A 27345-nucleotide genomic window follows, 5' to 3' on the forward strand; every position below is an offset into this window, starting at 1 on the left:
TTAACAGTGACTTGCTGACACATACTGGCCATTTTAATTTCACATTTAAAGTATCTTTTGATTTTTTTAAATAATTAATTTCTTATCATTTCAAATGAGTATTCAACATTTTATGTCTTGTATATCAAAACATTATTCATGCATTTGTAACTGCAGGTTAAATGCATTCTTGTCCTGCACTAAACAGTGTAATACATTTAAATGGCACTTCCAATGAATCTTCTGCATTTCCTCTGCATTAAAAGATGAGTTTGTTGATACTGATTTGCCTGGTAACAGCCCAAATGTTTTATTATTCTAAATAACTGATTCCTTTAATTAAAAACAACTAGTTTGAGATTAATAGACCTATCCCAGGGGTGTCAAACTCAGTTCCTGGAGGGCCGTAGCCCTGCAAAGTTTAGTTCTAACCCTGCTCCAGCACACATATCATGTAGTTTTCAAATAAACCTAAATGATTAGATTAGCTGGATCAGGTGTGTTTAATTAGGGTTAAATCTAAACTGTGCAGGACTGTGGCCCTCCAGGAACTGAGTTTGACACCCTTGGCCTGTCCCATTTTTGACTCCCTGCCACTGTTAAAATGTAACTAAGTAATTTTTACTCTGAGTAAAGTTTAAATGAGCTACTTTTTACTTTTACTTGAGTAGATTTTTAGACTGGTACTTTTACTTGTACTTAAGTAAAATTTCATTAATGTAATGGTACTTTTACTTGAGTAGAATATTTTTGTACTCTTTCCACCTCTGGTTTTGAATGAATGTGAAGAGGAGCAGTGATCCATGAATCTCTTGGCCTGGACTCTGAGTGCTGACCTTATAGATGTGGTAAAATCAATAATGTGTGTGTTTAAGAAATGTCAGTAAACACCCCAATCAGAAGTGTTACAGACATCCCATCATGAAAACAGATTATGTGTTCCTCTGAGGAACAATAAATCAAAACAGAAAAAATAGAGCAAAGGTTTTACAGGAGCAAAAGCCTACCGGAAGAATGAAAGCACAAACAGCCAAATAGATAGACAAGCAGAGGGATGGATCAATGGAGGGAGGGTGGGAGGGAGGGAGGGAGGGAGGGAGGGAGGGATGGATGGAGGGATGCAGGGATGATGGAGGTATGGACGGATGGATGGAAGGAAAGAGGGAGGGAAAGAGGGATGGATGGAAGGAGGGAGGGATGGAAAGATGGGTTGACGGATGGATGGATGGATGGATGGATGGATGGAAGGAAGGAGGGATGGAAAGAGGGGTGGACGGATGGATGGATGGATGGTGGACAGACAGACAGACTGATTGACCAACAGAAGCAATAGATGGACAGACAGACAGACAGACAGACAGACAGACAGACAGACAGACAGACAGACAGACAGACAGATAGATAGATAGATAGATAGATAGATAGATAGATAGATAGATAGATAGATAGATAGATAGATAGATAGATAGATAGATAGAGAAGGGAGAGAGAGAGAGAGAGAGAGAGAGAGAGAGAGAGAGAGAGAGATGGAATGGCTGGAGAGACAGACAGGCAGACTGATTGAAAGATGGAGGGATGGATGGATGGATGGACGGACAGACAGACAGACATAGATAAGACACCTCTGATCTCCATAGTGGATGGACAGCAGCACTCCGGAGCTGAACTTCTCCTGTTTGAGGGTCAGTAGAAGAGTGAACTCAGTTCTTCCTCTCAGCTTTTGAAGAATTCTCTCTGCTGCCTTGAGGGAAACTCGTGCATTCCTTAATGTGCCTGATGGAGAGAGTGACAAAATCAGTGAAGGAGAAATTAATTTCTCATTCAACTTGAATCAATTTACATGCGTTATATTAAAGAATATATTACATGCTTTATATATTATAGATCCCATAACAGGTCACACAGATGTTTTTGATCCATTCAACTCTGTGTGGCCAAGCTATGTATTCAACACAACCATCAGCATGTAATTAAATTTGTTAAACATTTAGGCTACTTGTATCAAGCAAAGTGGCTTAGAGGCAGAAACAGTCTTCAGTTTCCTGACCATGATGTAGCTATGGAACTAAGATGACTGTTTTACGCCAATGAGGCCAACTGGTGATATCTATGTTTAAATATCCACTCTGGAGCCAGTGTGAACACTGAACTAAGCAGAATAAATGAGCATGATAAATACACAGGGGTTAAAGTTTGGTTGGTTAGTATAGTCCAGTTAGTGCCAGCAGGTAAAAACAACTTTGCCATCTGCACTCAAAAAGCATTTATTGCCATTAATGTCATTTTGTGCTAAAACAAGATATAAATTACATATATTTTATATAATTACACATATTTATTGCTGCCTTGTGACATCACAGACCAGGATAGTTGCTACGGTTTAGGACAACGAAAATAATATATACTGTATATTTACCAGTTCCAGAACTAAAGGCCAAAGTTGGTGGTCGCTGAGCAACAACCATTGAGATGAATGGGAATTCTAGAAGATAACTTTCTCAAGGTAATAAAGCTATCCTTGGACCATACAAAGGACAATTTTAAGGAAAAGATGATGGTAGATTGACATGCATGTCATGTTCTAACACTTTGAGAGTGGCAATAGAATGGAAATAGAAAAAGCAGAAAGAAAGGAAGGAGAAAACACACTGGGAAAGCTGATGAGTTGGATGAGAAGGAGACAGGAAGTTGACTGTCTCCTCAGGGATGAATGTTTAAATCAGTCCTGTCAAAACATAAGAAATGTCTGGGTCTGATCCTCTCACAGGGCAAAAAAAAAAAAAAAACCATGTAACACACACACTCGAACACACATAAAGGCCAACCGGGGAACCCTAATGTTCTGTAGCTACTGTCAAGTAAAGCTCAGGGGAGCTGTAAGCCACAGCCATGAGCCTATTGTACACCAGGAATGAGGCGGAGTTTCAGCACCTTCATTAATCAAATACACTGTACGACAGTGAGCTGAAGCTAACCTGGTAACCTCGACAATCCACAGAGGACACCGCAGCTGATCTAATGGGTTCCAGGACAGTTCACAAGAATCAAATTAAAGTCCCCTGGGGAAGTGCTAGGAAAACACCTTTATTTTGGAAACCTCTCTGAATTGATTGCCCTTGGTTCGACACTTCGTCTCAGATGCACTATTCTTCTATCCCACTCATCATTGAGGGTTGTATTAATGTGCTGTAAATCAAAGGCTAGTCGTTTGATTGCAGCATTTAAGGGTCAGAGAGCAGCTGGAAATTGTTGATGGCTTTCTGCAAGGAAATTATGCAGATTACCAGTAATGACTCTCTAAAGAAATATATTTAAAAATAATAAAAAAAATAAATTATAATAATAATAATTACAAATCTGTACAGAAAAGAGTTAGCTATAAATAAATAGCTAACTAAATGGCTACAAATCTGTACAGATAGACTAGTCAGCAAAACATTACACAAATAAATGTTGCAAATCTATGCAGACAGTTAGCAAAATATTAATATAAAAACTGTACAAAACTTTAAATATAAAGTAGCTAAATATTATAAATAAATAAAAAGTTACAAATCTGTACAAATTTGTACAAATGCAACAAAATATTTAATTTTAATCAACTTAGTGAGCTAAATATTTAAATATAAATAATAAATTAAAACATTTAATAAATATATATCAAATACATTTACTAACAAATATAAATATCAGTTAGTTTTTAAATAAACATTAAAGATTCTAGTTTATTAATCTCATTTTAGGAACATTATACTATCTAATTTCCAGGCCATGAGTACACAGTCACCACTGAGCAAGAAATTAATCTGAATCTGTAATCAATCTCTCTGAATGATCAACGACCACAGCCCTGCTACGCCTCAAGAGAACCAATAACTTCAATAATAATAAATGAGAAATGGGCTCCTGGGAGCAAGAAACACACTGTGATGCAAATTATGTAACTCGGGTGACACCATTCTGGCAGAATTGAAATTAAAAACCTTTAAGAAGATTGCTGGTGAGTTTTCCTAATGATGCTGAGTATCCGTGCCACCAATGATATGAGCTATTACATGTAAAAAGCACTTAAATTGATCACAAGTCAGGCTACTTATGATGCAAGCACTTAAAAGTGTGTCCAACGTATCTTAAGTTTTTTTTTTGTCAATTCAATAAATAAATAATTTACAACTAATGAATTATTCAAGGCCTGTTATAATGACAAAACGAGCAAGCGTCTCTCCTCAAGTTAACATTGCATTAATCAGAAGACAGAGGTCTATTATTCTGTGACTCAAAGCAGTGGTTTGATTTGTAGAAATGCCACAGATGCATGTATTAAGGGAATAGTTTGCACAAAAATGAAAATTAATTTGCTCACACTTGTGCCATTTTAATTTGCTAAACATCTCAATTTGCGTTCTACATAAGAAAGTTAGGTTTGAAATAACATGAGGATGAGTAAAAGAAGTCCGAATTTTCATTTTTGGATGATGTTTTCAAGTCCCTGCGAAATATCTCATCGACCTGCTGCAGACACAAAGTCGAGACATGGAATCTCAGCTGGGGAATGCAGGATGAGTGATACAAGTGAAATATAGTATTTTTCTGGTCCAGACCGCATCAGTGCACTTAGCAGATGTCCCTCTTGGCTGCTGCATGCTCAAATAGCGCATGAATGAGCAGAAATCTGAACCTGGCACTTAAAAGATCCAGCAAGCACAGGTCTGACAGAAAAGGTACAATTGAGCCAAACTTCTTTCTTTTATTGTTTGCTTCCACATTGTTCCATCCATTGACTCATTAATTCATTCAGTCAGGACAAGTTATTTAATAAAACACAGCTACACTCAGACTTGCAGATGTATTTTAGGCATTCTGATGTTTAACATGAAGATACAACAGTTCAAGGGTACAGATTCAACTATAGGATCAGTTTGTGTTTGTGTCCATAAGATCATTTTTGTGAAATAGTATAGAAATAGAAATAACAAAGTAAGCTTAATAAGGTATTTAAAAGGATAGTTTATCCAAAAATGTAAGTTCTGTCATTATGAACTCAGTCTCATGTCATTCCAAACATAAAAGGTGACATTTTTAATGTAAAATCACATTAATATATTAATAGTGGTCCAAATGTCTCATATGACCAACATTTAAGTCATTATTCACTGATAATCTTCCCATCCAGTAACTGATTCAGTCAGCTGGTTAGTTTAATTCATGAATGAATCATTCAGGATTTGTGAACTGAATCAACAGATTCATTAAAAAGAATCTACTCAGTTATTGTCATTTTTCTATCTTTGGTATCAACTGACTTCTACAAGATATATGAAACAATTGTATTATTATTTTTAGATCGTAATTTGACATTTTGGAGCTTGACAGCATAATTTCTCATTCACTTTCATCATATTGAATATAGTATAAAGAAAATTTCAAAATTCATGTTTTGCATTCCATAAAAGACATATGGGTTAATAATGATGAGTAAATAGCGACAGATTTTTCATTTTGGGTCTTTACCTTTAAATCCATTCTCCAAGATTTTATTTTTTATGTAATACATATACTATTTTTTGTTGATTTTCCAACAAATATAACTACACTCTCGGTTAAAAGGGGCAAAGCTTTCTTTGAAATTGTTCCCTTAAAGTACAAAAGGTGAAAATTAACATTTTTGTACCTAATTTACCAGTTAATTGTACATATTAGTACCATTTTATTACAACCCGAATTCCGGAAAAGTCGGGACGTTTTTTAAATTTTAATAAAATGAAAACTTAAGGAATTTCAAATCACATGAGCCAATATTTTATTCACAATAGAACATAGCAAATGTTTAAACTGAGAAATTTTACACTTTTATCCACTTAATTAGCTCATTTAAAATTTAATGCCTGCTACAGGTCTCAAAAAAGTTGGCACGGGGGCAACAAATGGCTAAAAAAGCAAGCAGTTTTGAAAATATTCAGCTGGGAGAACATCTAGTGATTAATTAAGTTAATTGATATCAGGTCTGTAACATGATTAGCTATAAAAGCTTTGTCTTAGAGAAGCAGAGTCTCTCAGAAGTAAAGATGGGCAGAGGCTCTCCAATCTGTGAAAGACTGCGTAAAAAAATTGTGGAAAACTTTAAAAACAATGTTCCTCAACGTCAAATTGCAAAGGCTTTGCAAATCTCATCATCTACAGTGCATAACATCATCAAAAGATTCAGAGAAACTGGAGAAATCTCTGTGCGTAAGGGACAAGGCCGGAGACCTTTATTGGATGCCCGTGGTCTTCGGGCTCTCAGACGACACTGCATCACTCATCGGCATGATTGTGTCAATGACATTACTAAATGGGCCCAGGAATACTTTCAGAAACCACTGCCGGTAAACACAATCCGCCGTGCCATCAGCAGATGCCAACTAAAGCTCTATCATGCAAAAAGGAAGCCATATGTGAACATGGTCCAGAAGCGCCGTCGTGTCCTGTGGGCCAAGGCTCATTTAAAATGGACTATTTCAAAGTGGAATAGTGTTTTATGGTCAGACGAGTCCAAATTTGACATTCTTGTTGGAAATCACGGACGCCGTGTCCTCCGGGCTAAAGAGGAGGGAGACCTATAAGGCATGTTATCAGCATTCAGTTCAAAAGCCAGCATCTCTGATGGTATGGGGGTGCATAAGTGCATACGGTATGGGCAGCTTGCATGTTTTGGAAGGCTCTGTGAATGCTGAAAGGTATATAAAGGTTTTAGAGCAACATATGCTTCCCTCCAAACAACGTCTATTTCAGGGAAGGCCTTGTTTATTTCAGCAGGACAATGCAAAACCACATACTGCAGCTATGACAACAGCATGGCTTCATTGTAGAAGAGTCCGGGTGCTAACCTGGCCTGCCTGCAGTCCAGATCTTTCACCTATAGAGAACATTTGGCGCATGATTAAACGAAAAATACATCAAAGACGACCACGAACTCTTCAGCAGCTGGAAATCTATATAAGGCAAGAATGGGACCAAATTCCAACAGCAAAACTCCAGCAACTCATAGCCTCAATGCCCAGACGTCTTCAAACTGTTTTGAAAAGAAAAGGAGATGCTACACCATGGTAAACATGCCCCGTCCCAACTATTTTGAGACCTGTAGCAGAAATCAAAATTGAAATGAGCTCATTTTGTGCATAAAATTGTAAACTTTCTCAGTTTAAACATTTGCTATGTTATCTATGTTCTATTGTGAATAAAATATTGGCTCATGTGATTTGAAAGTCTTTTAGTTTTCATTTTATTAAAAGTTAAGAAATGTCCCAACTTTTCCGGAATTCGGGTTGTACTTTACAAGTACAAATCAGTGCCTTTTGGGGTACAGCTTTTGTCTGTGAGGGTACTGTGAGAAATATATAACTGTGATAGAAAATTACTCATACCATGATACAATATTTTTTCATACCACCCACTTGCACTTACTCAATACCACAATGTCTGGCTACAGGGGCACTATAATGTGTTTATCCTTGAATTATCTTTAATATCTCCTCCTCCCCTCTTCTATTTTCTTCTTTCTTCTCCTGTATAAACAGCACAGCATGGATGTCATTAATGGACATTGATAGGTCTCTCATCTGCATTCTGCACATTTATGACCTTGTCTTAAAGCCTGTCTGTGAGATCCCAATTCCACAATCCCACTGGCATTTACTGGAGTGCCAATCAATACTGTTGAGGTGCCACCTTCCCAAATTAGAACAAGACTATTGCCTCCACTCATATCAAATGCTTCTGCTTATCCCAGAATGTCAGACTTTTTTTCTACCAAATATGCATGCATCCTAAGTCTGTCCAATGCAATGTTTGTGTGTATATTTATGGGTGTACAGTTGCACATGCACAATGTATACAATATGAATACATTCCCCTGAGCAGCAACGTCTCATGCACCATTCATACTGCAGTGCGGAACAGAAGTGATGACACAGATGCTGGCTAATTGCAAACCTAGAACATTACTGCATGCATAAAAATCTGTCATCATCGTAGGTCACAGGAGTGGTGACAGAATAGCGCTTAAGTAACTAAAAGGTTGGTGGTTTGTCCTACGGTGTTTAAGAGTGGTTGAGCCAGAAAGCAGAGAATGACCATCACCATTTTGCCCTTGAGCAAGACACTTAACCCACAACTGCTCAAAGCGGGATATCAATCTGAATAAACAACCAGCTATAAATCACCAGAGGGACACCGATGCTATAGGAAGGTCTGCTAAAACAGCCCTCCAAATAAACAGAGTGGAATAGAATAGAAAAGAACAAAGGACAGAAATAGCAGAATAGTGCAAAAAAGAATAGAATAGAATAGAATAGAATAGAATAGAATAGAATAGAAGAGCAAACACTGAACCAAATAAATTAAACTACACAAATAGTGCATAAAAATAATTAAATACAGCAGATATGAATAAAATAAAGGAGACAGAATACAGATAGGATTATGTATAATAGAACAGACAAAGAATAGAATAAAACTAAATGGAAAAGAATACAGGAGACCAGACATTTAATAAAACAGAAAAGAACAGAATACATTAGATCCGAAATGTAACTGAATAAACAAAGACTATAATATGAGAATGCAAGAGAAGACAAGGACAGAACAGAATTAAGCAAGGAATAGACAATAAATAAATAAAATACAGTAGATAAGAAATAGAATGGAATAGAATAACGATTTAATAGAGAATAAACAAATAGAACATTCACATATTTTCAAAACCTAGCTGAATACTTTGGTTGGTAACTTTTCTATTCATCATAGCACAGTAGAAAAGAGAAGAAAAGAGTACGCAAGACTGGAAAGGGCAGCAGTTAATGACATGAAAAACTTAATTTTAAGAGCCCTAGAAACCGACTTCTTTGGTAACTGGTTCTAATTATCATACTGTAACTCTAGAGCCATAAACAGCATCATCCTGGCATTCAGAGTGAGCAGTGGAGCCAGATGTTATTCCCTTCTCTACTCGCCGTTCTCATTAACCACATCTCCTGAATGGGATGACAATTTTTTGATGGGCAAGAACTTGCTGCTCAACACAGGAGCCTGTTTACTCCTGGGATTGATGCTTCACTGTGGGGTTGATCCATTTTTCACGAGAGATTAAGTGGGATCTGGAATTATGCCGTTCTAAACCAGCTGTCTGCTTGGCTGTTTCCTCTCACCAGATGTTGACAATAGATTCCAATTCCTCTAAATTGATGAAGCTCACTGTGAATGCATTTTTTTTCTGAAAAGCTGCTGTGATGTCAGTTACACTCTGGTACTAAAACAAAAGCAATTCGATTGACTTGTTAAATGCCATTTATACGCACCTTCAAACAGATATGCTCTGGTCTCATTGTGGAACCCCTGGACCTGGGAAACTCCAGCACTTGACTTCACATTATCAAACTCCTCGAAGATATCCACATGTAATGCTGGATCAAGCCCAAAACCTGAAACTAAGGAACATAAACATAAGGAATCACTTACAAACAGAATTGAATAAAAGCAATTAAATATAATAATAGTGTTAAGTGATAATATTGTGTATAGAAAATAAAACGGATGACAACCATAATAATACATCTTGTAAAATAGAAGACCTCATTATATATATATATATATATATATATATATACATATATATATATATACATGTATATATATAAATATATAATGAGGTCTTCTATTTTATATATATATATATATATATATATATATATATATATATATATTCAAGTTAATCAATACTGAGCATAATAAACATACAGTATGCTCAGTTCTACTCACAAAAAATCACAGATCTAAATTTAATACACATTTAATAATTTTATATATATTAAAATATGTAGCCTTGAATCAATTAAATAATACCCCCCCCCCCAAAAAAAATAAAATAAATAAATTACAATAAAAATACAGTATTTTACAGTATTACATGCATAACTTTTTTATATATGGTAAGCTAATTTACAGTTTACAGATATTTCACAGTTGCATTATTATTATTTTAAATGTTTATTATATGCTATACAAATTTTAAATAAGTTAGAACACATTTATACAGAATGCTTAAATATTTGTACATATGTCTCAACATTTCGGTTTTTCAAACACTAAGTATTAAGTGTGACCATCCACTAAGCAAAAATAACTATCTCATAGCAGCACCCATCCTGTTGCCTAAATTAACTAGCGATAAAACATCGGACAAATACCAAGCTTACCACAAAAAAGTCCGAGATTGCAAAACGCAAAATAAAGTTTGAATAATCCCATTGTGAAGGAGGGGAGAGAAACGCCTATTCCATCATGCTGATGTTCTGCTGGATACTGAGCGAGATGGGCTTCAGTGATGCATCTCCAATAAACGCATCCTCAAACCCTCATTACACTTCGCCAGAACTTTAGCAAATAAACACGTCGAAATAAAGCAAGAATGAAAACTCCATGAGGCGAAAATTCAGCTTCTGGAGAGGCAATGTCCTTTTGTGAATGAGCTGTCAGTGGAAAGATGCAGGTGCCTCTGTCCTCCCTCACGACCAGAGAGAGAGAGAGAGAGAGAGAGAGAGAGAGAGAGAGAGAGAGAGAGAGAGAGATTGAACACACGCACCTGCAGCTCATAAATCCTGCCACCTGCTGGTCATGCACATCGTTCAGCCTATAAAAATTCATATAACATTTTAAGTTTGCATATACACATATTACGCATACAATATCACAATAATAGCTTTTATTAAAAGTCAACATTTTTACAAGCTCAAATAGTTAAAAACCTGTCATGAATGAATTTTCCTACATGGGGGAAAAGAGCTTGTTTCAAATTTGTGGTTGTTTCGTGAATTTTATTATTATTCTTTCAATTGTTTAACGGTTTACATTTTGCTAAAAATCCATAAAATCTATTTTTATTTTTAATATAAACAAATTTCACCTGAAATGTATGAATTGAATGGAATTTCACCTGAAATGTATGGAATTGTACACCACCGTGCGAGACTTCCGATTAACATTCCAATAAAGGTAAATAACTAGTGCAGTAATATGCGCTAAGAACCAGTGTGTTACAGTGATAAATCAAGAATAATACAATAACAAATACCAGTTTGCAAAATCAAGCAGCATAACTGTTTCTGTTCAGCTAAAATAGTTGGAGGCGAATGACAGCGGAAGCCTCGGACATTCAAGATACAAATGGCCGCACCAGCTCTTATGTTAAAACAGGTATTAAAGTTATAAGATATTGAGGGTTCTTAAAATTATTGTGATCATTTTATGAAATGTATAATTACTGTTGGCTCATTTATTAAAAAATCAAAATGTGACACTGATGATGATGATCCCCAACATGCAAATGACCTAAAATAACTATGTAAATCAGTGGAGAGGAACTGATTAAATATTCATCTACTAAAAGCATGGAAGAGATTTTGTTGCTTGGATATCCAGCGTTGTTTCACTGAAATAACTAAGAGACGTTGCCATGGCATCTGCAGTGTATTTGCATATGGAGAAGGGTCAAAGAAGAAGGTCATGTGAGGCATAATTAATAATTGCAGGACCAATCAAACAGGCATTTTATGATGCGCGTCAGACTTGCACTACTGATACATTTATCAGAGCACTGTTTTAAAATGGCTGGCTTTCCAAAAAATGCTTTTTGCATCTGTTTTGTGTCCATGAGAATGTGGTTTCAATGTTTTGCATTAAAAAAAAAAACAAAAAAAACACATGGCATTTCGTGTGTGCATGTGCAGTGAAAGCTCATGCATTATAAATAAATCATTTGGATGGTAAACCTATAAATCTGATTACAAGATCCCACCATCACTTATTATTTATTAGACCACTGTATGCAATATACATGATATTAATCTAATTGTATATAAACCAGAAACCTGTGGTGAAAACAGAAAGAAAGTGAGAGAGAAACTGCTGGATGTCTTTGCACGCACCTTTCACTTTCCACAATGACAGCTCAAGGCAGCAGTGAGACAAAAGACAGCTTAAAAGCAATCCACAGGGGGGTAGCTGTCCTTATCAGTTTGGGCACTACATAACAACAAGTGTTTCAGACAACAGCCTGTCTACATGACAATTTTTGTGGCCTCCAATAAAAGTAGCAGTTGGGGACTGCAGTATGAGTGCTGCAATCATTCTCTTCACTAGAGAGGATAATAAAAACCACACTGTATTTGATTGAGTGAGACAGGGAGAGTTTTTTAGTATACTCCTCTTTAATATCCCCCATGGTTAAGGATATTATATTTTATTTGAGCCTTTTGACCTCTTCAAGTACCCTTTGGATGGTGGCGGTAATGTTAGTTGGTCATTCAATATGTATTTTTTCTGATACGCAGCTAACAGGGACATTTCTGAGGTTCTCTCAAAGTTATGAGCAGACGTTTTTTCCAGTAACATTAATTCTTCCAGCTTAAGCCCATTTAGGTTTGTTTCTATTCTGAGTAGGAATTTGTCTTGGTGACAGAAGAGGCTTCGAGTGCATAGAAACTGTCAGTTACCCTTAAAGAATGATACTCTCTGAACCTCAGCAAGTGCACCATGAAAACACTTATCTAATGCAGAAGAACAATTATTAGGGTGGAGTTTTTTCATGATATCACAGGAAGGAGTATTTCTCATCTTCTAAAGCTTATAGTGCACATTCCTAATATATATATATAATTGTGACTGTTACAATGCAGCCTGTTTTAAAAGCATTCATAAAGAGTACAGCATAAGAACATATAAAAAGTAGTTGAACTGTACACTATTTAAGACTTGACATTATCATACATTGCAATAAATTATAAAACGTTTTGAATGCAAGTAATACCCACATAATTACAACCATAATAATTAAACATATTACAGTAATAATAAACAATATGTAGATAAGCAACAAGTAAAAAGGAAGCAAAGTTGGCTGAGCAACAATATACAGTATAGATATACAATGCTGACATCTAGTGGAACAAACAGACACAGTTTCTCAGATGTCTAAACGTATATTTGTATGACTATATATGTGTGTGTGTGTGTGTGTGTGTGTGTGTGTGTGTGCAAATATACATTTTGAAAATATAAATGTATTTAAATACACTCTATAACACTAAAGGTCATTTTCATAAACATTATAGTGTTTTTTATTATAGTGTATTATTTTTATATATTTAATATTATATAAGTATACAGTATATTTGTTTATTGTATATGCACACAACATATAAAATATAAAACTGTATTAATATATACGTTTCATTCTTAAAAATGAATGTGCATGAAAATTCTAATTAAAAGCAATTACATTTTAGATATTTAATAGACAGATTAATATAACATATTTGTTTACTGCATATACGTATAATGTAGAAATATACAAATTTATTTGTTAAGGTGCACTCAGTATTCTCAGGACCAGCTGTGCTGTGCAACTGACCAAAAAAAAAAAACAGACAAAAACAAGTGCAAGTACAAGGTGTAACACTGCTGGAGAAAAGAAAAAAAAAGAGAAAAAAACACGTGTGAAACATCTGTAAAATGTCTTCAAAAATGACTCTGATTTTTTGCAAAATTCAGTAGCAAAGCATATACTGTAGTTTGCATAATTTTCCATCTTGCTAAATAAGTTACAAATAAAAAATAAAATAAAAAAAGCATCAGGTAATTAAAGTCCAAAATGATTCACATGTACTGTACATAACCTCAGTAATGACTACTCATTGCCCAAAATAAAAAATTTGCTTACATCAGTCCACCGTACGCCATCATGATGAGCCATGTGAGCCAGTGCAAGCGGTCAAAGGTAAGTCTCCTTGCTGCCAAAACATAAGCGTGATTCAATAGCATACGGGTTTAAGTGCTGCACACTACATGAACATGCAGCCAAACGTGAAGACCTCTGCCAACCCGTGTCATGCCATGTATGCATATGCAGCCTGCCAGTTAACATAACAACCCATCTGAACCAAAACACAAATGCAGCTAAGTGCATGTGGCCCACCAGTGGAGTCTTCATGCAGAACCTCTAAAAAGCAATGTTGCCAAATAAATCTGAACTGTGCACAGAGTGCCATGCTGGACTGTCCACCCACAACCCTTCTGGGTGATGAAAATGTCAGACAAAGGCTATGCTAATCAGCTGAGCAATACACACCATTTCTAAAAGCATTTAGACACTATTAAATATGAATTAGAAATTTAGTAAAATGTCATCACATTAGATAAATTATCAAAGGGAGTGGCATTAATTTGAAAGAATTATAATCTTTCAAACAAAACATTTCATAAAAACTGAAGATTAAAAAGTATTTTAACTACGGATTTACAGATTCCAAAATTAACATTTTGAAATGTCCATTATTTTCATGTTACAATATTGTTGATGACTGGAATATATATATATATATTCTAAATAAGTAAAAAAAAAAAATATATATATATATATTAATAATCTGAATGTATGCATCATAATGTACACTGTAAAAAATAAACAAATGCAAAAAATATCAAACTCCATCATAGTAACAAACATTATACTAAAACTAAGATGACATCAAACCTTAATGTGCATAACTAATAAGAAAAACAAACAAAGAAACAGTTATTAAAATAAAAAATAAAAAAATCATATCATATATATATATATATATAATAAAATAAGCATGAGCTATCATACGGGCAATTCTGAGAATGTCAATTTACAGTTTTTCACTTTTAAAAAACTGTTTCAATTATAAGAGGTCTTGTTCTTTCACTTCCACAGACTGTTAATGTAACAGTATTTTACTATAAAATAAATAGTGATGTCCAATTTTATTTAATACATTTGACATGAGCCTGGCCTTCAGTACATGTGAAGTGTTCAAAAGGTCAGGAAACAACATTGTGTAGCTGGACATTTCTAAGAAATCTTTCCAAGTAGTTTTTGGAATGCTTTCATTTTTAAAAGGTTTAAAAACATACTGATGCTATTTTTGTACATTTATGTACTATATTGTCTAAAGTGCTCTTGAGAGTGCATTTGCCCAACTTTTTGTTTGTTAATGGGTGAAAATGTCACTCTGGCATTTAGCCACTCAGTGTACAGTATGATTCAAAATAGCTTTTTCTTAAAGTTCTTTCTTTACGACTGAAGTTCCCATTTAGACTTTTACAGAGTAAAAGTCATCACATGGACACGATTCATGATTTAAACTCTTAACCCACCTGGCACGTTTTCAAAAGAAGGGTTCAAATGTCCTGCCTTGAAGTTGCTGTCCATGGTGCTGGATCCTCTTAGCTTTCTGCGTCCCATTTTATTTATCAAACTGTTTGATATACAACCAAACCTTTTTTCTCTCTGCTTTCCTGTTTATATTAAATAACATCCATTTAACCTCCAAACCATTTGTCCTACTATATGTAGAGTCGTGGGATAAGCTAAACTAAACTAAATACTCAGGCCAAACTAAAAGGGACTTGTCTGTATATAAGTCAAAAATAAGTGACCAAATGTTTTCTTTTCTCTTCTGTTATGTTATGGTGGTATTTACAAATTACCATATTTTGCTTTTACATAATCAAATGTTAAAACATTCATACTTACAGGACTGATCATTAACTAAAGATGAAAAGAGACTGAGAGAGACAGACAAAAACTAAGCAGACAATATGTGGAATGTTGTTTTGCATTAAACAAATGTTGCATAACTTAAATAGACCAAAATAGATTTGATCATGAACGATTAAAATGTCTCCACGATCTGCTTTTGAATAAATAGTAGTAGTATCGTACTACAGCACACATTCTATCAGTTCTTTTTTTGTGAACTCTCTTTATTGTTAAGAAAATAACAAAACAAAGATACTTTGTTTAAATTACTCACTGCTCTTGACTGAAGAACTTTAATACAGTGGCTTCAATAAGAATCAATTCTGCATACTGTACTGCCATTAGCAGGGAAACTGCTACATTTCTGCCATTCCGAAGGCGCCACCTGCTGGGATAGAAAGAATTAGCATTTTTCAATAAGCCCTTCTGCTATTTTTGTTTAGAACAGTGGTGTCAAACTTAATTCCTGGAGGGCTGGAGCCCCGCAGAGTTTTGTTCCAACCCTGCTCCAACACACATACCATGTAGTTTTCAAATAAGGACTTGATTAGTTGGATCAGGTGTGTTTAATTAGGGTTGAATCTAAACTTTACAGGGCTCTGGCCTTCCAGGAATGAAATTTGACGCCCCTGACTTAGACAAAAGCGAAAATTGACCCTTATTTTTTTTGCAGAAAACAAAAGCTAATGCATTATAAAAACCTAAACAATTAAGACACTAAGATATATTTGTATGTTACTAAAATTATATAACTAATTGATGATAATTGTTTAAATTAATATAATAATTGATACTTTTGAAAGGAACTTTCCTGATCCCACTTCATTACATGTCAGCTCTATGCTGTCTTATCATAATAAAGCCAAAAATAAATCTAAAAAAAAAAATTATAATTCTTACCAATCCCAAACTTTTGAATGGAAGAGTAATACTTCAGTGTAGCAAAGTTCGTGGGAGGGAAGGAAGAGGACAAAGGGGTCGGCTGGACTGCTGACAGGTTTATTAATACAAAACACCCAAACGGTGACTTTTATTCTGACACGGTCGTGTAACACTTTCGGTTTACTCCTTCTGGTTTCCGTTTCCGGCTTGGGTCAGCAGTCCGTCTCTCATCTTGCCTGCTTCTGTCTCTCCTGGCGTTTTATACTCTCTCTGTGCCAATTACTGAAACAAGAAACAGGTGATGATAGTTTTTGCCCAAACCACTCACTTACCGTTTGTCTCCTGATTCCTTCTCCCGTTGCAGACTTCGCTAAACTACGCCCCCCCTGCCACATACCCCCACCGCCCGCCTCAGGCCGGGGAGCCATCCGGCCTGTAGCCCCCCCCCCTCCCATTTCTGGAGAGGAAGTCGGCCACCGCCATCTGAACACCCGGCCTGTGGATCACCTTGAACTTAAAAGGCTGAAGAGCTAGATACCAACGAGTGATCCGCGTGTTGGTATCCTTCATGCGGTGGAGCCACTGCAGCGGAGCGTGGTCCGAACAGAGGGTGAACTCCCGTCCCAGGAGATAATAGCGGAGGGTGAGGACGGCCCATCTGATGGCAAGGCACTCTTTCTCAATGGTGCTGTACTTAGCCTCTCTCTTCGAGAGCTTCCGGCTAACGTACAGCACCGGCCGTTCCTCCCCCTCTATCTCCTGGGACAGGACTGCCCCCAGCCCCCTGTCCGACGCGTCTGTCTGCAACAGAAAAGGGAGAGAAAAATCAGGAGAGTGTAATAACGGCCCGCCACATAGAGCAGCCTTAACCTGAGTAAAAGCCTGCTGACACGGCTCCGTCCACTGGACCGTATCTGGCACCTCCTTTTCAGTAATATCAGTCAAAGGGCTGGTGAGGTCAGAATAATTAGGAATTAACCATCTATAATATCCCGCTAGCCCCAAGAACTGCCTTACCTCCTTATTGGTCTTGGGACGTGGGCAGGTCGCAATAGCGGCGGTCTTATCAATTTGGGGACGCACCTGTCCATGCCCCAAGTGGAAGCCCAGATACCTTACTTCCACACGCCCAATCGCACACTTCTTCGGGTTGGCCGTGAGCCCCGCCCCCCTAAGCGACCTCAGGACAGCCCTCAGATGCTGCATATGCCGCTGCCAATCATTACTAAATATAATGATATCATCTAGATAGGCAGCCACATACGCAGCATGGGGCCGCAGAATCCTATCCATGAGGCGCTGGAAGGTAGCTGGTGCCCCGAACAAGCCAAATGGAAGGGTAACAAATTGGTGTAATCCAAACGGCGTTGTGAAAGCTGTCTTTTCTTTGGATAAAGGAGACAAGGGGATCTGCCAATAGCCCTTGGTTAAATCCAATGTCGAATAAAAACGAGCCGAGCCTAGCCGAGCCTAGCCGATCAAGCAACTCGTCAACCCGCGGCATTGGATACGCTTCAAATTTCGACACAGCATTCACCTTGCGATAATCCACACAGAACCGGACTGAGCCGTCCGTTTTCGGAACTAAAACTATCGGGCTCGCCCAGTTACTATGGGATTCGTTTATTACCCCCATGTCAAGCATAGCGCCTAATTCAGCCTGAACTACTTTTTTCTTGTGCTCAGGTAAGCGATACGGCCGGCTGCGAACTACCACGCCCGGTTCGGTCTCGATATGGTGCTGAATCAGGTTATTACGGCCCGGTAGGAGCGAGAAGATGTCAGCAAACTCCGCCCGTAATTTCGTTAAGTCAGTGAGTTGGGACTGCGAGAGGTGATCTCCACCGGGAGCCAGGGCGAGGGATTGTGGTTTGATTTTCGCCTCTGGTCCGAGATCATCCTCCCCCCAATCACCATCGCCAACATCACTGACTCCGCCTCATTCCATTTTTTAAGGAGGTTGAGGTGATAGATCTGACGAGACCCATTCCTATCAGACCGTATTACCTCATAATCGAGATCTCAGACTTGTCGTGCGACCTCAAATGGTCCCTGCCACTTAGCCATTAACTTAGAGCTCGACGTTGGGAGTAATACAAGTACTTTCTCTCCCGGTGCAAATTTGCGTAACCTAGACCCCCTGTTATACAGCTGGCTCTGGCGGTCCTGGGCTTGTAACAAATTCTCCCTTGATAGCCGCCCCAACGTGTGTAGTTTTGTTCTCAAGTCCAGCACATACTGAATTTCATTTTTGCCCTGAGATGGTCCCTCCTCCCAAGTTTCTCTGAGTACGTCGAGCACCCCTCGGGACTGGCGTCCATAGAGAAGCTCAAAGGGGGAAAACCCCTTGGAGGCTTGTGGGACCTCTCGCACAGCAAATAACAAGGGCTCTAGCCACCTATCCCAATTTTTGCCGTCTTCCTGAACGAACTTACGGATCATGGATTTAAGTGTGCGATTAAACCGTTCGACCAGGCCGCCAGTTTGTAGGTGATAGACGCTAGTTCGAATTGATTTAATGCCCAACAATCCGTACAGTTCGCGTAGCATACGTGACATAAACGCCGTGCCCTGATCGGTGAGCATTTCTTTTGGAATCCCCACCCGGGAGATAAGATGAAACAGGGCATCCGCAACACTTTTAGTGGAAATGTTGCGGAGGGCCACCGCTTCAGGATATCGTGTTGCATAATCAACTATGACTAATGCAAAGCGATGTCCTCGTGCCAATCACTCTAATGGCCCGATGAGGTCCATACCAATTCTCTCGAAGGGGACCTGCATTAAGGGAAGAGGGCGCAAAGGTGCTTTTGGGGTGGCCGGTGGGTTCACCAACTGACATTCCGGACAAGACGCGCACCACCTGCGCACGTTGTCATGAATGCCCGGCCAAAAGAAATGGGTCATGAGGCGATTCAGTGTTGCTGCCTGTCCCAAATGGCCCGCCATAGGATTAGAATGAGCCGCATGGAAAAGCATTTCCCTGCGGCCCTTTGGAATTAACAATTGGGTTATATTCACTTTTGTCCAAGCATCTTGGGTCACTCGATACAACCAGTCTTTTAAAATGGCAAAATACGGATAGGAGAGCGGGAGGGCAGGTTGGAGAGACTGGCCATAGATGGCACGGACCTGTTGAAACGCATGTTTTAGTGTCTCATCCTGAGACTGCTCCAGAGGAAAGTCATCACGCTCCGAGAGAATCAGTCTGCCGATTTCGTTCGGTTCCCCTGAAGCAGAACCCCGCGGTCCTGGCTCAGTTTCCCCCACCTGTACCCACGCGGTCTCCTTCCGCGCCTTATTTCCCAAAGAGGCATCCGCACATAACGACCCCAATAAAACCGTAAACGCGGGCCAATTCGTTCACAAAATTATCGGATGCCGGAGGTGGGGACTAACCGCCACCTCCACACTATGCTTTTGTCCCCGGAATTGAATCATAATTGGGACAACCGGATACTCCACCACATCCCCGTGTACGCACTGCACCTTAACCATGCGGTTTGTATCCAATGCCCCCGGTTGAATCAGGCTTTGATGGATTGAGGTTTGGTTTAGTGATGGGATTTATGGCTCTTTGAGGGGATCCGGATCTTCGCGATCCGTTCCTTTCAAAGAGCCGTTCAAAAGAACGGCTCTTTTGGCTCTTTTAAATATTTAGTCAGTTTTAAGAAGCCAGCTTGGAGGCATCTCAGTTTATCCTGGAAATAATCACTGGGAAGAATGATGAGGTGAGATTTGTAGTCAAATAATTAAAACTTAGATATCACACACCAATATCTGAGTTTGAATTATTCTGAAATATTGATTATTACCTCATTTGTCATGTGTGGACTATATTCCATAGGGTTGCACAAATCCCTCTGCTTAGACAGTGACATCACTATTTTGGATTTACCTTTAGTACAAAGTGTGTGTGTGTAAAGCTACGTTGACTTATGTTATTCATACAATACCTACTCGCGAATAAACATCAAAAACAAAGCCAGCTGCAATGAATTTCTGTGCAAAACAGCTTTTACTACAAACACTTCCACACAAGAACATTGTTATCACACAAGAACATTTTGATAGAAAACAAAAAATATTTAAAGTAGATAAAATTAGAATAAATAAAATGGAAATGTCTACATACTACTACTACTGTAAACTTTGCAAATAGGACATCAGCCACTTCAAGTCAATGAACAATAACAAAGTGGGCTGCAATGAATGTCTGTGCAAAACAGATTTTTTTCAACGCTCCTAACCAATGACAGAGGCATGCAGGGTTTTTTTCCACTGGAGTAGTCACGTGAAGGATGCGTGCACAACTAAAAACTAATATCATCACGCTATAAAGGGTTGGCCTGCGCTGGGTGCGCCCCTCCCCCTATAACTGTTCTGTCTCGCGGAGGAGCTCATTTGTGTGCATCTGTGTGAAACGCATAGGAAAAAAGAACGACAGAAAGAACGGCTCCCCTCCAGCCGCGACTCGGCTCCCATCGTTCATGTTTATGAGCCGTTCAAAAGAATCGGTTCGTTCGCGAACGTCACAACTCTAGTTTGGTTACACCAGGAGGCCAGGAGGTTCACCACCAGAAGTTGTTGGGCGGCCACCTGGGCCTCTCCGGAGAGCAGGGGAATGAGGCGCACCAGCCACTGCTCCCGGGGCCACCCGCACGCCTCCGCCGACTTCTCAAAAAGCTCCAGGAAGGCCTCCGGATCGTCCTGGGGCCCCATCTTATGCAGCGGTAGATGCATTGGCGTGGCGGGCGGCCCGGCAGCCTCGGCGCGAACCTCCCGATCGATCCAGCTCCGGAACCTCTCGCGGTCCTCCTGCTGGGCCTGGACAATGGCCTGGAAACGCCTCTCCTGATAAGTCCTCAGGTCCAGCAGGGCCTGGTGTTGTTCGCGGTGAAGGACCGCGAGGGAGGCGATGATATCCGCAAGCGGCATGGCGGCCGGACTTTGCATGGTGGCGGCGACGGTCCTTCTTCCTCCCGGGTTTCGGCACCAGTGTAGCAAAGTTCGTGGGAGGGAAGGAAGAGGACAAAGGGGTCGGCTGGACTGCTGACAGGTTTATTAATAACGAAAATAACTAAAAGTTTACAAACACCCAAACGGTGACTTTTATTCTGACACGGTCGTGTAACACTTTCGGTTTACTCCTTCCGGTTTCCGTTTCCGGCTTGGGTCAGCAGTCCATCTCTCTCTCACCTGCTTCTGTCTCTCCTGGCGTTTTATACTCTCTCTGCGACAATTACTGAAACAAGAAACAGGTGATGATAGTTTTTGCCCAAACCACTCACTTACCGTTCTCCTGATTCCTTCTCCCGCTGCAGACTTCCCTAAACCATGCCCCCCCTGCCACATTCAGCAACAAAGGAAAACTATATTTAGTTGTAGATAAGGTTCATCTACAGAGTTATATCCATTCACCTGATCCCTATCCCTTCTGTCAGCTTGCTTCACACATATCATCATATGAAGTGGCATTATGTCCGTATACTATTTTCATCCCTGAACATTTGAGAGAACACTTCACTGTTTTATGACAGTTTGTAAGATTTTGTTTCTAATAATAGTCCCACAGCCTATCCAGCTGTCTGACGTCATATTTCCATACTGTTTAAATTCAACTTGTCATAGACACACATATCGTGCCTTGAGGGTTGGGTGGCTTATGATGGTCGTCACAGTGGTCTAAACATCCAACCACACGAACACAAATGTCTGAGGATCAAGTGTCTCTTACAGAGCACATGCAGCAAGACATGTTGAATTTAAAGATCCTATTTGCCCCGTCAAACTGCAATGATTGTTGGCTTTTGTCAGATCAGTGTGTTCACCCTGAGTGAACTGAGTCTTAAAAAAACAGAAACAGTGTACACTGTGTTCAACTTAAGTGTTCACTGTGACTCTCAAAAAAGAAAACACATTCAAAAATATCACTTTTCACTCTCTTCCTATTTCATACCTCATACAAATATTTTAATATTTTAAAAATATTATCTTCTCCAAACATTTGAAAACAATCCTCCTCAATATTTAATATAATGTAATATATAATTCAAATAATATAATATAATATAATATAATATAATATAATATAATATAATATAATATAATATAATATAATATAATATAATATAATATAATATAATATAATATAATATAATATATAATATAATATAATATAATATAATATAATATAATATAATATAATATAATATAATATAATATAATATAATATAATATAAATGATTTAACTTTTTCTAAGAACTTAATGGTACAAATGCAAAAATTATAGGATAATAACATAACATTTTATGTATATAAATATAAATAATTTATTTATTTCTAACCACCATTTAATGTTACAATGCAAGAAAAAATGCATATTTTTTATTTACTATATATATTTATTTTTATGTATGAATCTTTCCAGGTTTTTTATTATTCCAGTGCATTACTGAACACTAACAGGGCTGAATTAATTAAAAACTCTAAAGACAACCCAGTCCATCTCTGTCTCTTACTATTTATTCCTTACAATAACTATTTCAAGTTTTGATGTTTTGGATGTCAGAAGGCAAGCATGCCAGTCACCCGGGTTACTCTCATGGGTCAGATGACAGGACAGATGAAAGAGAGGGTTAAAGAGGTAAGAACACAAAATTGAAGTGTGCAGCCTTCAGGGACTTTGGTGGGGGGAATCTACATTAGTCACCATCTGATTGAAGGAACGGACACGATGGACTATGACAATCACGCCATCATCTGCACGCACACTTTCATGCCCGCCCCTTCGTTCTTCCCTTCTTTTTAATGGGCAGATTCATCCCTCATCATCTAAACTCTGGGCACTTTAAATAGCAGTCCGTCCTTTGCTTTTCCACAACCTCTCCACTCCTCTCCTCTCCTCTCAGAATGTCCAGGAGCCTGAAGCAAGGTATTTCTATGAACTGACAGAGGCTCTGATTCAAGAAGACCAGCTAGCTTTTGAAGCCCATGAGTCTGTCTACAGTTAGAAATCAGAAACTCTTTTTCAATCTGTGGATGTACTCTCCTATTTTTCTCGGAGGAACTCTGAATTTCTCTAACCCTCTGCTCCCCTACTCTCTGTCTCTATTTCTCTCTCTCTTTTGGTTTGTCTCTTTGGGCAGTGGCTGTGCTGCTTGTGGCACTTCTGTGCCTGGATCCTCACAGCCGGGTCAGCTCCGCGCCCATCTGCACACACGGGCCATCAGGATGTCACATCCCGTCCCTGGCAGATCTCTTCGACAGGGTCATTCAGCACTCTACCAGAATGCACAGCCTCTCCAACGATCTGCACTCAGAGTTTGTGAGTCACATCTGTCTCTTCTACTAATTGTTCTAATGCAACAGTCTTTGTAAAGTGAGGAGGCTGTAAAATGTTGTCCAGATGCTACAGTGTTATATCCAAATTTTGTCATGCAAGAATGCATTTTAGGAAAAATGATCATGTACCTGTATATCAAAATGCACAGTATATGAATTGCAAATTTGTATAACTATTACTTAAAGTAATTATCTAAAAAAATAAAATAAAATAAAAACTACATACTACATACACAAAAAAAGCATAAATTGCATAAGTTGACTGAAATGTTAGATATTTATCATGATAGAATACATAGCAACAAAATTCAATTCAAAAACTCTTTTTGTTAATATCAAGTTTTAATTAAAATAATAGACACTTTAGATGTTTAAAGATGCATCAAAACATTCATAAAATCATAACAGCAAAATTAACTTTTTGTTAATATAAAATATTAGTTTAAATAAAAATAGACATTTAAAAATATATTTTAAGTGCATCTGACAATTTTTTAGATATAGTGCATAATAAAATGCATAACAAAAGAATGTACAATTTTCGTAACATCTAGTGTGAATTAAAATAATATTAACCTTTTTAGATATTTAAAATACATAATGAAAACTCGAAATTAACAGCTTTTGCTAATACAGTTTGAACTTAAATAATAATAGATATTTTAGATATTTTAAAAGTACATAAATCAATTTGATCAATTATATACATTGTAAAAGTTGACTGAATTGATAAATTATTATTGTATTCTAACATTTAAATATAAATATATTTATATAAAATTTTAAAATTAATAAACTAAATAACTATCTGCACACTGAATGCCCCCCCCCCCCCCCCCATCTTCTCTCTTTTTCTTTTTGTCTAAAGGAACAGTATTTCCTTCCCAGCAAAAATTATATTGGAAAGATCTACCGCAAGTGTCACACCTCCAGCATACTGACTCCAAACGGCAAAGAGAATGCACAGAAACTAGCTGTGAGTATAACATTCTAATCAGCCATCTTCCTAAAAAACATTCACAAAAATTCACCTCAAAGGTGCATTCATCACATGATTCTGCTGCCATTGCTTGTCAATAATGGACTGTGTTCTCTGATCCCACTGCTGTCTTATTACCTCTGTACCCTTGAGCAAAGCACTTAACTGCAACCCGTCCCAAGAGAACTGTCCCATCAATTAATGCACTTAAAGTCACACCTGCTAAATTAAGTAACACAGCAACCATCTCCTCAAACTCTCAAGCCTCATTAGTATGTTATATATAATTTCAGACAAATCTGTATAACATGTAGAAATGGGACTTCAAATAATGTTCTTGTCATAACTGTGGTTTTTAATTCTTGTGTGTCAGCGTGAAGAGTTAACAGAGGTGATTCTTAAACTGCTGATGGCTTGGAGGGACCCACTGTTCCAGCTGCACCAGAGCATGGCTCACCAGCAGGACTTCAACAGCTTCAGCAGTAACAAAGCCCTGGAGATGGGTGACATGGCCCATGAGCTGAGGAAAGGAGTGGAGAAAGTAGCTGAGAAGGTGAATCATATCAAAGCAGGAAATAAGAAAAGGTGTGAGACACCGATTGTATTTATGAGTATGTTGTGTCATAAGTTACTCCAGGCACTTTCCACAAGATATTTGGTTTTCATACTATTCATACTAAGCATAAGAGATGTTTTTTTGTTGTGAGTATTAAGTATGTTGGATCAACTATCACGGAATATAAAATTATAAATATTAGTGAAGAGTAGCTGGAATTAAGCACATTTTAACTTAATTTTTTTAATGCATCTAACAGTTAAATGATACATTGAAAGTGATCATTTTGACAATATTCAAGAAATAAATATATATATATATATATATATATATATATATATATATAAATAATTTTAGTAGTATAATATTTCTTTGTATATAGTTAAAACAATTTCAAATGAACTTTTAATTGATTATCTGTTAGATAAGTATTAGGTTTAAAGTTCAGTATTATATCTGAATTTGGTAATATAAATATGCATTTTCCTCATATTTGTCATATATAAAAATAAGTGTGATCATATTATATAATCCATGCTATATGACTTGCAAATTATGACTATTACCAGAATCTAAGGGGAGAGAAAAGTACATTTCTCAAGATATTTCATTATAGTAAATTTTAAATTAAAATGTAATGCATATATATATGTAATTTCTATATGAATTTTCTCCATTTGCAGTCAAAAAAAAAAAGTTAATATAATAAATATTTTCTTTACTTAGTGGGAAATGTACAGTTTAACCAATGACAAAACCAACATTTGGTCTCAAACTCAGGTTCCTACTAAGTGATATTTTTATGACAAATTAATTAACTATCCCAATTAATCAAACATTGGAAAAAGGTTGGAAAAAAAATAAATAAAAATAAAAATATTTAGACCTGCTGTGGTTGACAATAAACATTTAGTGAACTCTCTGTACCCTGTTTGTGAAGAACGCTGTGATTCATTCATTGTTTTTTCTGTCTCGTCCTCTGTCAGATGAGAGTACTGGGAATGCTTGGCAACTCTGTGACAGGTCTGTCTGCAGCAGAAACCATGCTTCCTATATCTGACAGCGGAGAGGCCATGGGCAACTATGAGCTCCTGTACTGCTTTCGCCGTGATTCTAACAAAGTCCAGAACTATCTAAAGATTCTTAAGTGCAGAATCGTACCGGAGCATGACTGTTAGATTAAAAAACAACAACAACAAAAAAACAATGGCCTTTCACCTGCACTAATGGACAGCACAATGGACACATGCTGGTCCCCACTAATCAAGCATGTTTGACTCTGCACCAACCGTTAAGACTTCACCAGATCCCAGTCAATAAACCTGACTTTTTGCATCGCTTCATACTCTAGTACTCCAAACCAATTTATTGCTATAATTATCAAAAACATACATAGTAGGAGAGGGAGAAATTGTTTAGCCTCTTTACAGGAAATTTCCTGTAAAGTCAATTCATTCTTTAAAATATTTTTCTATGTACCAAGTTCTTAATATTTATAATTCCAAATAAGTCAAACTCCTCTTAATCATATTGTTATTTTATGTTTTCAAATTTGATCAGTGGGAAAGCAAATTTTCGTTGAATGAACTGAGCTGCCAAAACAAAATGACATTAAAACTGTAGATTCTTCAGCACAGACACAATGTTTACTGTATTTATTAAATAATTTGAAAGAAACATTAAAATGGTATTGCAACCACACTTCCCACTACACAACACTGGAGCTTGAAAATAATTCTGTAATATATATACTTGGTATATATATATATATATATATATATATATATATATATATGTGTGTGTGTGTGTGTGTGTGTGTGTGTGTGTGTGTGTGTGTGTCGAATGTTAAATCATTTTATAATTATCAATGTATTATGTTGCATTTTATTAGTATTTATTGGATAAGTAATATTTTAGTTTTAATCTGATTTCATTATCTCTTATTTTATCTACTTTGCCAAAAGAAAATAATTAAAAAAAAATAATAAATAAATAAAAAAACACGTA

At 37.4% G+C, this 27345-nt stretch overlaps 2 protein-coding genes across 3 annotated transcripts in view; one reads left to right on the plus strand and one right to left on the minus strand.

Moving 5' to 3' along the window:
- LOC132098884 (protein kinase C-binding protein NELL2-like) overlaps positions 1-10538 on the minus strand; it is a 45485-nt gene extending 34947 nt beyond the window's left edge. The window contains exons 1-3 of one of the 2 annotated variants that reach the window (XM_059505152.1): positions 10212-10538; positions 9315-9443; positions 1602-1752 (exon numbers count right to left, since the gene is read on the minus strand). In XM_059505152.1, coding sequence (XP_059361135.1) covers positions 1602-1752; positions 9315-9443; positions 10212-10263 — 332 coding nt within the window. In that variant the 5' untranslated portion in view covers positions 10264-10538. The remainder of the gene's footprint in view (positions 1-1601; positions 1753-9314; positions 9444-10211) is intronic. The other variant, XM_059505151.1, reaches the window with a different exon arrangement.
- Positions 10539-23039: 12501 nt separating this feature from the next.
- On the plus strand, positions 23040-26889 carry LOC132098568 (prolactin-like). Its single transcript, XM_059504637.1, has 6 exons — positions 23040-23105; positions 23371-23467; positions 23587-23786; positions 24672-24779; positions 25156-25335; positions 26325-26889. Exons 1-6 carry the CDS (start codon positions 23040-23042, stop codon positions 26514-26516), a joined length of 843 nt encoding a protein of 280 aa, XP_059360620.1. The 3' UTR covers positions 26517-26889.
- Positions 26890-27345: the final 456 nt, after the last annotated feature.

The sequence above is a fragment of the Carassius carassius genome, chromosome 22 (genome assembly GCF_963082965.1).
Source record: "Carassius carassius chromosome 22, fCarCar2.1, whole genome shotgun sequence".
NCBI lineage: Eukaryota > Metazoa > Chordata > Actinopteri > Cypriniformes > Cyprinidae > Carassius > Carassius carassius.

Bases quoted from the DNA above. Each gene is read 5' to 3' on its own strand.
- LOC132098568 (XM_059504637.1), top strand. From the start codon at position 23,040: ATGCCAGTCACCCGGGTTACTCTCATGGGTCAGATGACAGGACAGATG. The intron at 23,106-23,370 runs GTAAGAACACAA...CTCTCCTCTCAG, and splicing joins TGAAAGAGAGGGTTAAAGAG to AATGTCCAGGAGCCTGAAGC. The intron at 25,336-26,324 runs GTGAATCATATC...GTCCTCTGTCAG, and splicing joins TGGAGAAAGTAGCTGAGAAG to ATGAGAGTACTGGGAATGCT.